Below are 11,874 nucleotides of genomic sequence, written 5' to 3'. Positions count from 1 at the left end.
AATTACAATTATTATTATTATTATATTAATTATAATTACATTGAAGAAGTGAGAATATGAAAGGGTGGGGAAATTTTATAAAAAGACATGGGTATTTTAGTAATCTTACAATCCATAAAAAAAGCTTCTAAAAAGTGCTTTTGAGAAAAGCACTCACTCAGAGACTTCCCGAAAAAAAGCGTATTTTTTTCGACGAACTTTTTACCAAAAAAATCTAATACAAACATAATTTTTAAAGCCCAGAAGTGCTTAACTTATAAAAAAAAACGCTTTTGGGCTTTAAAAAAGCCAATCCAAACATGCCATTAATCATTCAACTCGTACACCTTCAACTAGGGATGAGAAATTTGAACTGTGAGCCCATATTCATAATAGATGACCCGTTATCATTATTGCTTCGAATGAATCTTGAACTCAAGATGTTTTAAATTTCTTTCATTTTCTACAATAATATCTAAAAACATTAGGATATGAGGTTTTTTTATAATTATGATTTTTTTATTGATATTTTTATCCGTATATTTATATTTGTATATATATAAATATAAATATTGTAATCGAATTTATATATTCTTTCTTTTTTTCATCCCATTATATAAAATAATATATTTTATTTTTGTGCGATATTGGTTTGAGTTGTGGCATTTATTGACGTGTTTTTTTATATTTTAAATTTATTTATTTATCTTTATGTTAAATATTAAGTTGATTTATTTAGAACGGGGTATAAAAGTGATAAAATCAATTTTAGAGGAGAAGAAATTTCTCGCATAATTTCCAACTTTGAAATTTGTATTTTTCACAAAAAAAAAATAATATGTACAAAAATTTCAAAAAATAATCATAGAATATATTTTGAGATGCTTTTAATTAATTAATTAATTTGATAAGATGGATGAGGCATTCACTTTAACCAGTGATGAGAGGATGTTAATACTTCAATCTTTCACTTCTCAAAAAGAAAAAGATAGTATTTTCTCCTTATGATCTTTGCCTAAAATAAACAAATAAATAAATAAATAAATAAATAAAATCACAAATTAAAATATTTCAAAAATAGTTTTCAATCTTATTTTTTTTTCTCTTAAAATTGTTATTTTTTTAAAAAAAATTATATTCATCTTTTAAGGAGAATCATATTTTTTTAGAAAAGTAATATTATTTTCATTTGAGAGCTCAAGGTAACTTTGAAATATAATTTTATAAATTTTTTTTTTATCAAAGCGTTGAAAATTAATCATCTAATCTACACACCCTGTGGACCAGGGTTTTGGGATGTGAGCCCGCATCTATAACCCGTAATTTATTACCATTATTATTTTTAATGAATCTTGAACTCTAGACTTTTTGATTGTCTTATCATTGTTATTCGCAATAAAACCAAATACTGTTAAGCTATGAGTTTTTTGGTAAATTTTTTTTTTATTAATTATCTTTAGTTATTAATATAGTTTTAGAAATGTTGTTGCCCGGATCAAATGTAACTAAAAATTTAAATTTGATGGGTTTTAAAATTATGAAAAAAATAATCTATTATATTAACCAGATACTCTTTTGCAAGGCTCCGTACATCACTATATGATTAGGTCAACAACAACAACAACAATATATATATATATATATATAAAGAGAGTGAGAGAAGGTAGAGAGAGTTTTGTTTTTTATTTACTCAAAAATTTTAAACTCTAAAATTATTTATATAAAGTATTTTATAAACAAAAAAACCGTTGAATTTCTTATTGTCATGTTTCAATATGAAATCAGGATTTGAACATCCATTATCTCATGTTCCAATTATTGACTCCACTTCAAATTAAGAACAACATCAGGATAGTATTCTACTATTCACTGAAAAAATCTTCAAAGTTTTGAAAAATTTAAGAATAAATTAAGCCAATCTCTAAAATGACATGCTAAGTCACATCCATCATTTGGAAGTCAATTTGAGCTATATATGAGCGCACTAAAAATTTCTATAACTCGTTAATGAGTCAACTCTCATCAGTCTTTGAAGTCCTTCAATCTAAAGTCAAAAGCATGGAAGGAAATGGAAGGTTCCAGAGTGTGAAACAAATTCATTTCCAGAACTGATTTATGGTTTTCCAATCCAATGTTTAATTAAGATTTTGAGATAGATAATTATCACACAATGAATGGAGGGGCCAAGCAAAAGAGGTCACTAAGGCTTATTCTGTTATTTCAGTTATGCCTCAAGTCAATGGAATTGGAGATCAAAGACCGATCAGCTGTTTTATAGTAAACAGCAAATATGAAAAGCTGCAGGAGTGTGTAGGTGAAGAACACGTAACCATGCATGTTAAGTGGAGTCCACAAATATATGTAGAAAGTCTTCTAAGTAGTTGACATTTGGAAAACACTAGAGTCAACGAAGAAGACCAAGTGAAGTGGTTGGGTTGGGTTGGTTTGAGTGGATTCATACTTGCATGGATAAAGACGAACACGGAATCAGTAATGCCACCATGAATTGTTGGGTGTTACTGAGGATGAAATATCTTAGGACAAGGCTTGGCATTGAGACCATGGTCATCGATCTCACAGTATATATATATATATATATATATATTTTTTTTTCTTTGTCTTGGGTGGGAAACATGTAGTGCAAGTTTTATTAGAGTGGACAAGTTACTGTGAGTCGGTCTAGCACTGGCACAATAGAGTTAGTCACTTTAATATTCATATAGTTGACTTCAGTTGAAAGTATACCTACCAGTCAACCTTGCTAAAAGGACATGTACGGGCAAACACAAAGTTAATCTCTCAACATGCACTACATATGTCATCATCCAACAACATAGGCACAAAATTAATTTCTCATATGCACTTCTGGGGATCAACTTTAGATTCTTTTTCACATACTAAGAACCTTAGACCACTGACCTAAAAGTCTAAGTTTTTAGTGATAATTTAGCGAAAATACTTGTAAAAAAAAAAGTTAGTTATTCTTTAAATAATAAATGATCAAAAAATGAAGCCATTATCCAAATTTGAACATTAGAGGATAGTACAGAGCTGCAAGAACTTCATGGTTTGATGATAAAATAAAGAAATAAACAAGAGTTAAGACTGAGGAAACACTGTGCAGTAATCTCTTCTCTCTCTCTCTCTCTTTATGACTTTGTCAACAAAATCTCTCAGCACAACTCAGAAAACAACAGCAAACATTGTATGAGGTGTACAAAAAACTGGAAATAGACAAACTGGTAGCAACAAGGGAAAAAATGAGAGGGAATGCAGAGAAGGCCTTCTCAAAACTCAGATAAGCGCAATAACAGTTACTAGCTCTAACTTTCAGGATCTCCTGTACATTGTTTATTTTCTCAAGATGGCCATCCAACAGCCGAAAGCTCTTCCCGTGCAGTTCACCGTCTCGACTTTCATAACAGAAAGAAAATTTTGGAAGCTGGCTCGAGCTTTCCGTCACACATGATTATATCATCACTACAAAATGATGCAAACAAAGCGGGAGGTGATTGTGAACCCAAAAAAACACAAAAAACTGGAGGTGAGACAAAGTTACAGTCTGCCTGCTTTTGGTTAGTATAAGTTGGTTGGTTTATGTCACTCGGAGTCCTTCCCATTTGGAGTTTCTTCTCCATTTGCAGAGGATGATGGACTCCCCTGAAGGTTTTCTTCATTGTTGCAAGTCCTGGATCTACCAGGTCTGGACCTCACATTGGTCCCTACAGGGAATGGCTCCTGCAAGGAACAAAATGAGGAGTTCAGAAAGACAGCAAGTGCATGAGTGGAAGTGTTTCTTCAACATATATAATTTAGTTATACCTGATCCCCGGCATTGGGGCCATCTGAATGGAAAAGAATGGGACGGCACCTTTTATCTTCATTCATTAAGCTTGAGTTCTGAAAATGTGCAATCAGAGCTGCTTTACCTTGGATACGAGCATATGCCAGTGATGCCACCTTCTCACTGTTGAACTTCTCCCATTTTTTACCATTGAATGCCTGCAAGAGATCCACATTGCCCTGCTTAGCAGACTTTAGACAGGAGAGAGTTCATAGGCTCCCCCTTTTTATTTATAAGGAAAAAAAAAACCTGATAAAATGGAATGATGCGTTGGGGATCTATCATGTTGATAAAAGCATAGCCCACATTGCATTTGTTCTGAAAAGGGAATAAAATCCATAGAGATATATCAGGAATCAAAGGGAAAGTTCCATAATCAAAGGCAGGATTATATATAAGCACTAACCTTAAAATCAATAGGCAAATAGATGAAATCATAAGTTCCTCGGTGATTTTCATCAATAGTGGCCAAAAGCATCTTAGAGGTGTACCTGATAATGAGTTGTCAATTATTCAAGAAGCAAAATGTATAAAAAATTAATACTATAATCTCGACAGGGCAAGGAAAACAGGTCAAATCCACATACTTATTAGGAATATTTTTAATCATCAGTGTTGTTCGAGAGTCTTCGCCACGCACAATGCGATCAATATCAAGTTCATACTGCTTTTTATTATCAGCCTGGTTGGCATTGGCATCAGCTCTCCGGCTTCTAACCCGATCATTAGGTGCATCAAATGAAGAAGGTATCATAGAATTTCTACCATGGAAAGTGGGGCACCTTTGCTGAGGTGAAGGAATCCCACCATGTGCAGAACCAATAGAAGTGTCTATATGGTTCCCATTAGAATGAGCAAAGATATTATGGGAAGCAAGCTCCAAAGGGTGCAAGAGGGAGCCACCAGAAAACCCCATACTTCCGAGAGAACCTGGATGAAATGCAGATGGCTCCACAGATTCCCCAGTATAAATATGCCTCCTGTCCCAAATTGAGGGATTTATGGCAGGTGCAGAACCCACATGATGGTTTACAGGTAGACCTGCATTCACCACGGGTGTTGGTGTCCTTGGAAGTCCATGCATGTGTTGTTGATATTGAGCAGGAATGCCATTGAATGAAGGCGAGCTTTGCCACATCATGGAGTCAGATGCATGATGCTGGTATGAATTGGAATTGTTGATATAGAACTGGTGTCCATGAAGAGGGTGGCTTCCATTTCCCAGTCTTGCAAATGCTGCGAACAGAGTGCATCAATTGAGTAGAGCATACAAAGGACTCACATAAATCAGGAGAACAAAGATGCAGATAGAGAAAAAAAATTATATTTTATTGAGTCAAGCTCCAGATGGCAACAGCTTCAGGGAGTTCATGTGAATGCATTTGAAGATCATAATGATTAAGCACACCAATAAATGATGAATATTCTACTTTTAGTACTTACCAGCTCCGTTATGTTCAAATGAGTGATTGTTGGGGCCACCAGATGCTATTCTGTGAATGTGCCTCTTATCAACTCCCCCGACACATATTGAGTTGATGTCAACAGGCATGGCTGATATGTTGCTTGAAGAATTGCATGGTATGCCATTGGATAACCCTTCATGGTATTCTGGAAGTGAATGAGCAAAAGTTGGCACACCCGGAAAAGGAAAGTTCATCTGCCCCAGAGAGTGGCTAGGGTTAATGTGGCCAGATGGATTCCCATGATTGCCAGCTGACGTAACCCTGACCGGGGAGGATAAGTTATGAGGTACGCTTGAAGATATTCCATTAAATGCAGTATCCATATATGTGGTGACTGGTGTATGGACTGCAGAACAAAGGACTTGCAAAGCAGCATTGTCAAGGCCACCCGTGGTAATCGCTCCAAATGAAATTGCTCCTGAAGAAACTGACATAAAGGATTTTTAAGTGAAAGCATGTGCAGAATGGCTCACACACATGCAGGGATAGCAGAACCTGCAGCAAATGAAATTCTTTCACAAATGACTACCATGCCGATGATCATACCATGGAGTTTTGATGGTGAATTATTGGCAGGGCTGCCCTGCCATCCAATTGGCTCTTCCTGCTCCAAATCTGTATAGGATTGTTGTTGCATCAAGCTGCCAACATAAAAACTTTGTGCAATTAGTGAATAAGCATAACCATGAATAACTGAAAAAAAAATGCAATACTAGCTTATCCTTATTCTTGGGATAAAGGAAAGCAGCATAACCATCTTGATAATGTACTTGAAGGCAATAATACAGTACAAACATATGGAAAAATGATTGGCAGGATTATCATTTGGAATAAAAATCTAAATTAATGCCTGAATAAAGTTAAAACTCAACATGAAGCAAAGGTGTTATCAGAACTCAGAAAATGAAGATGCAAGTTTCTGATGTAAAACCACCTTGCACCTCCAGGGAAGCTGAGCTCAAGCTTAATATTTTTTCCCAGAATGTCACTCCTGTTTGATGCACGCAGAGCAGCTTCAGCAGCTCTAACATCAAAAAATTCAATGAACCTGTGATGCTGCTTGTAAGGAATTTCACGGATCTATTAACCAAAAGCAGAAATTAGTATCTTAAAATTTCAGAAGAAGTAACAAAAATTCAACAAGGACAAACTTACCTCTTTGATTTCCCCATAAACACCAAAGATTTGACGAAGGTCATCATCTGAAACAGAGGATTCAAGGTCAAAAGCCACAACTGTCCCCTGGTTAATATCTTTTTCTGAAGGATTGTCCTGATGAAAACAAGGCAAAATCAAAATAAACTTTAAACCAGAAAGCCATACACAAGTAAAACAGTCAGTCATACCAAGGAAAAACACTATATATGATTATACAGTAGCTAACCTTTAGAACAAAATTTTTATTTGCCAAAAAGAGAGCCCACAAAGTACATAGAAAAAAAGATTTCACAGGGAAAAATACAAAAATCTAGCTGAAACAAAAGAAATGTAATGACATCTAAGTATATAATAAATAATGGCAGACTACGTTACATGACAGGACCTGAAAAAATTCCTGTAGGCAATACATCAAACTGAAAAGGAGGAAGTGGCATGCTACCTTTGGAATAGAGAAGTGTATGTCAAGTTTCCTACGCCTCAATGGTTTGCTCTGCAGGGCTCTCATTGCATTTTTTGCAGACCTAATATCATAGTATGATATCATAACAAAACCACGATGCTTGCAGGCTGTATAAAGTGCTCGTACATCCCCATATTGCTGAATTTGTATACATGAAAACAGTTAGAGTGGAGACAATTTACAATTCCCATTAATCTATTGCAAATTACGCACAAAAAAAAGTGTTAGAAAAAAAATGGTTTGAGTACCTCAAAGAGATTCTTCAACTCAGAATCCTCAACATTGCTACTGATGTTTCTTACAAAAAGTGTTCGTGATGGATGCTCTCCATGGGGATGTTCACCAGCAAATAAATTATTCAGCTCACCTTGTTGAACAGCAGAATCGGCACAGTTGATGAAATGGGAGCGATTTTTGTAACTGAAATTACCATCAACCTCTAGTTCCATTCCTCCACCACTACAGAAAAGATCATCTTCAATATCATCACCAGAGTTCGATCTACCAATATAGTCAAGATCATCAATGACCCCGGAAAGCAAATCATCATCATCAGGAAGGAGGTTTCCAATAGTTTGAGCTTCAATTTCTTCCAAGGATTCAAAAGGTTCATCAGCGCCAATGTTGGAGTCAATAATAAAAGCATGTTGGCGAGAGTGTTCATTTGATGATAGTCTCACTGCATCAAATATCAACAAAGGAATTTATGTAAATATAACTAGCTTCTAACAAGCCCGAACCACACCAAGGTTTTGCAAAACAACACATTATAACATCAGACAGCTCAACTCGATACTTTAAATTTATAGCTGTCGCATAATGCATAAAACTGCGAATAAAATATTTGTCAAGACCAGTAAATAATGAACAAGGAGAGAGACGCACGGTTTTTGTTAAATATCTCAGACAAAGAGCTTGAGAAGAGACCATTCTCATAACGATCCCGATGAAAATCAAGTTTGATCCCTTCCAGACTTCCAGTTTTAGGTACTGCATAAAGACCAGATTGAAATCTGGAATTCTCAGTAGCTTTCCAGGAAGTCAGGGGCTTGCCTGCGATGCCCTCAAGTCCCACAAAATTTTGATCAAGTACAAATTTAGTCTTTTGATCTTTTAAGAAATCAGGCTTTGCAAGTTCTGAGCATTCTACAGAATTTGATCCCATATTTCTAATTTTTTCATATGGAGATGAACAAACTGATTTGCTTCCTGACATGAGTGGCATTCCTCCTGTTCCTACTGACAAAGATAGAAAGAATAAGCAAAATGATAGGGAAAACAATCATTTAGATAGAAAATATGTAACAACAAAGCACAAGGCTGTAAATAAAAGATGAATGATTGGCTGCATGACGCACATTAATAAGAGGGTATTGAGTTAACTGGCAGGGAAATTCCATTCATAGATAAATGAGGGTTGTTCTCGCCTGACAAGTGTGTCAACAACTTGAAAGCTGGCTCATTGGTGATGGGTTTGGTAAGCACCAATTGCATATCTCTCAGTCTCAGTGATCCGAATACAATGTAACTTCCAATAGCAATGTTCTTGGCCACTTGTAAATCAGGATAATAAATATGTGCTAAGTCCAGAACCACTCATCATTGAGTATTGGCAAAGAGTTTAATTTATTTGTGACTTTCTTGTTTAGAGTTGAGAAGGATTATGACAGACACATAAAACTAAAACTCAATAAAGGAGACAATGATGGAAACAGGACCAGAATAGAAGCCTCCCTCGATAAGCAATATATGATTCAATAGTTAAAAATGGGTAGGTGGTCGTCAAGAAATAAAAAGTGACGGCTCAAACACATAAATCTGTTTTAATTATGTGATTGAAAAGCCCTAGCAAGGCAGTTAATAGAATTCGGGGCCAGGCATCGGCACATAGGTAGGCAGATTGTAAGTAACTCGGGTATCAGCACAGGCTTGATGCAGGGAAACAACCTTCAAAAATGTGGGAGCAATGGTATCAATATTTAATCATTTCCAGCTAACAGGAACCTTGAGCACTACTATTCTTTTAGAACTGGTTTTCTTCCAGACCTAATAAATCTATCATCATGAAGCATATATAATTACATAAATGCTGTGGCTGCTTGAAAACCAGTTCAAAATGTAATTTTCTCCAACCCAAGCCTGCAACTGGAATCAAAAGCATGTGCTAAAGAATATAAATGCATGAGCTCAATTTTGTAGCCAGACTGGTTCATAATAACTGATGTCAGACAATTTCCAAGGGGATCCCATTCTCTAGCTTTAGAGCTCACGGAGGACATTGCCAACAGTGAATTATAATGAGTGCCTAATAAATTCCTACTGGACAAAAGCTAGTGAAACAAAAAAGAAAAAGGAGACTGATTCACTGGCAACTATAAGCTGTGCCACAAGAAACAAAAACTTTTTTGCAACCTGTACAGCTAAGATCAATAACCTCAGGCCTTTGGGCAGAACCTTTAAAATAAAAATTCAACAAGCAAACCACCAATAAAGATGCATAAACTGAGTCAGAAAATTAAAGAAGAAAGCAACAATTAAATCACTGCCCCAGGTGCCATTGAATTCACATAAAAAAAGTCATGAACACCGGAAGTATAAGAAAATTTTCACTGAAAAACAATGTGAACAGATATGGAATGCCAAAACTATAGTACTCACCACAATGATCAGGCATAGACTCGGGCTTCCAAAATCCAATCTGTCTCTGAGAACAAAAGGCAAAGAAAACAAAAAACGTCAAAATTTCATTTCCAAAAGTAAAGCAGGAAACGATTCCAAAAAACTGGGACCCCACTCCACAAAACATTCACTGAACTAAAGCAGTAAAGATAATCCAAAAGCAAAAGAGACGACTTCTTCCTCATCAAATTCTCAAAATGCACTAGGAAATCAATCAGGAAGGCATTAATTCAAGCTCCACAAAGCAGGCACCTCAGCAGGGAAGCGGATCTCTTCAGAGAAGAAAGACAAAGGCCTTTGATCCATGACCTCAGATGGCATCCTGCGTCTCATTCAACCATCAACCCTTGGAATAAAAATTCAAGCTTTAAGGTTCCCAGACCTCAATTTATGGTCCACCTTTTCTCCAACTGGTCTCTAATGGCACCGATCGCCTGAAATTAAAGCAGATCAACCCAAATCATAAGCAAACATAAAAGATCCAATATATCAACAATAATTGAAGAAAATCATATCCATCAACGAAAATTAATTGCACCCATTTCGAGAAAAAAGAAATTACAAAGAGCTTTAATAAAATTACGTCTAATATCAAAAAGAATAAAATCAATACAAGCAAAAGAACTCCAATTCGATCTCCCACCACGATGCCAACAAATTTTTAAAAAAAAATGAAAAATAAACAGAATTAAAACGATTAAAAAATAATTTAAAATAAAAAATAGAAATACTCACCAGATCCCTCGTTCTTCTTCTCACCAACCAAAAACTCGTTCACAAAAAGAAAAAGCACAGTCCAGAGCTAAAGATCAAGAGATCAAGGCGCAAAACAACCGATCGGCAGGGTGACAAAGTCAGCCACAGTCCAAGCAAGCGGCAGCTACAGCAAAATACGAATCCTCCCCCTCACGATCTCTTCTCAGTCTCGCATTGCACGCAACCCCCCGAATTTCACACAATTCCCACGGCTACTCACCTCCCTCTCACTCTCTCTCCCAATTCTCCTGAATTACTCGCCCGCAAGGCTCCGATTCCACCCACCGTATTCTCTAACTCCTCCGGCGAGGTCCTCGCCGGCGAGTCGAGGGAGAGAGAGAGAGAAAAACCAAGCGAGATAAGAGAGAGAGAGAGAGAGAGAGAGAGAAGAGAGAAGGATCACAATATATTTCTAGAGAGAGAAAGGGGGGTGCGCGGAATGTGGGGGAAATGCGCGGAGAACCAGACCGCGGTCCAGAGAGAAGCCAATGGGAGCGGCTTATGCTCAGCTACTCACGCCCGTACGTGCGCTTGTCTCGAGATTCACATTCTCACCGATCTCGATGTAATCCGGTGGCTGATATAGGAGATCCATCCTGGGTGCCAGTATTACCAAACAGGATTTGACGCCGTTAGACGCACGTTGACGGTTGGCGGGGAACTCGTTTGAAGTTTTTCTCTTTACGCGCCGGTTTTAACTTGTTCTTTTCTGGACTTACGTATTTGCCCCTGAAGACATTTTTTTTTTTATGCTATTTTATTTATTATTGTTTTTATATAAAAATTAGTGTGTAAAACAGTAAAGAGTTCAAAACTTACCCATGTATGGCGATATTAGGCCTTATTATGAAAAATAATGGTAAGGTAATCAAAAGGATTGACTTTATGACTCATTTAAAGTAATAATGATAATGGACATTAGTTATGGATGTGACTTCACAGCCCAACCTCTTGTCCCCCGCTATAGGTGCACAAATTGGACGATTAATTTTCAACCTATGTGCACGCCCCTAATACATAAACACTTGTTGTTTTTGTAAAAAAAAAAAAAAAATCAAATCTTTACTCCACAATATTGTTTATTGATAATGTTCATGTATTGTACATTATGATTTAGACTGTTAATAGTATTTTTGTTGTTCATGTTGTGGGTTCTTAATGTTTTTTTCTCTTCAAGGTTGTATGACAGAGGGATTTATCTTTTGATCATTGACATTAAGCCACTGTAGTTGACACACCTCTATACTTGTTTGAATCTTTAATGTCACTTTTCTCGTTTTTTTAAATAATAATAATAATAATAATGAGCTATTTATTTATTTTAAAATAAAATTATCAAAAGGAGCTGTTCTTGTGAGTGATTTTAATTTGTGGGGAACCCCAAAGGCATGGGTCACATTGAATTATAGTTTGTTGTTGGCTTGTTTGATGATCAAATTAACACAAAAAAAGGGTGGGATATTTGAATTAGAAATTGAATGAAGTGGTCCAATTGGCCATGAAATTGGACGGTGGAGAGTTAAATGTGC

The 11,874-nt window shown here is 36.0% G+C and overlaps 1 protein-coding gene across 5 annotated transcripts; it reads right to left on the bottom strand.

The window, feature by feature from the left end:
* Positions 1-3,020: 3,020 nt before the first annotated feature.
* Positions 3,021-10,780, bottom strand: LOC120260817 (protein MEI2-like 4). 5 transcript variants are annotated; one of them, XM_039268387.1, is made up of 15 exons: positions 10,325-10,780; positions 9,842-10,023; positions 9,569-9,614; positions 7,796-8,149; positions 7,159-7,589; positions 6,890-7,048; positions 6,445-6,561; positions 6,224-6,369; positions 5,836-5,930; positions 5,267-5,707; positions 4,411-5,059; positions 4,230-4,314; positions 4,073-4,141; positions 3,802-3,981; positions 3,021-3,717 (listed from the first exon to the last, which is right to left on the bottom strand). In XM_039268387.1, exons 2-15 carry the CDS (start codon positions 9,920-9,922, stop codon positions 3,580-3,582), a joined length of 2,991 nt encoding a protein of 996 aa, XP_039124321.1. In that variant the 5' UTR covers positions 9,923-10,023; positions 10,325-10,780; the 3' UTR covers positions 3,021-3,579. The 5 variants fall into 5 exon arrangements, with proteins under 5 accessions (XP_039124321.1, XP_039124317.1, XP_039124318.1 ...); XM_039268383.1 differs by having other exon boundaries at positions 5,267-5,716; positions 10,325-10,779; XM_039268384.1 differs by having other exon boundaries at positions 5,267-5,716; positions 7,796-8,146; positions 10,325-10,779.
* Between the last annotated feature and the right edge of the window lie 1,094 nt (positions 10,781-11,874).

The sequence above is a fragment of the Dioscorea cayenensis genome, chromosome 5 (assembly GCF_009730915.1).
Source record: "Dioscorea cayenensis subsp. rotundata cultivar TDr96_F1 chromosome 5, TDr96_F1_v2_PseudoChromosome.rev07_lg8_w22 25.fasta, whole genome shotgun sequence".
Lineage (NCBI taxonomy): Eukaryota > Viridiplantae > Streptophyta > Magnoliopsida > Dioscoreales > Dioscoreaceae > Dioscorea > Dioscorea cayenensis.
Note: the sequence above shows the minus strand (reverse complement) of the source record. Positions and strands in the feature narration are given on the sequence as shown.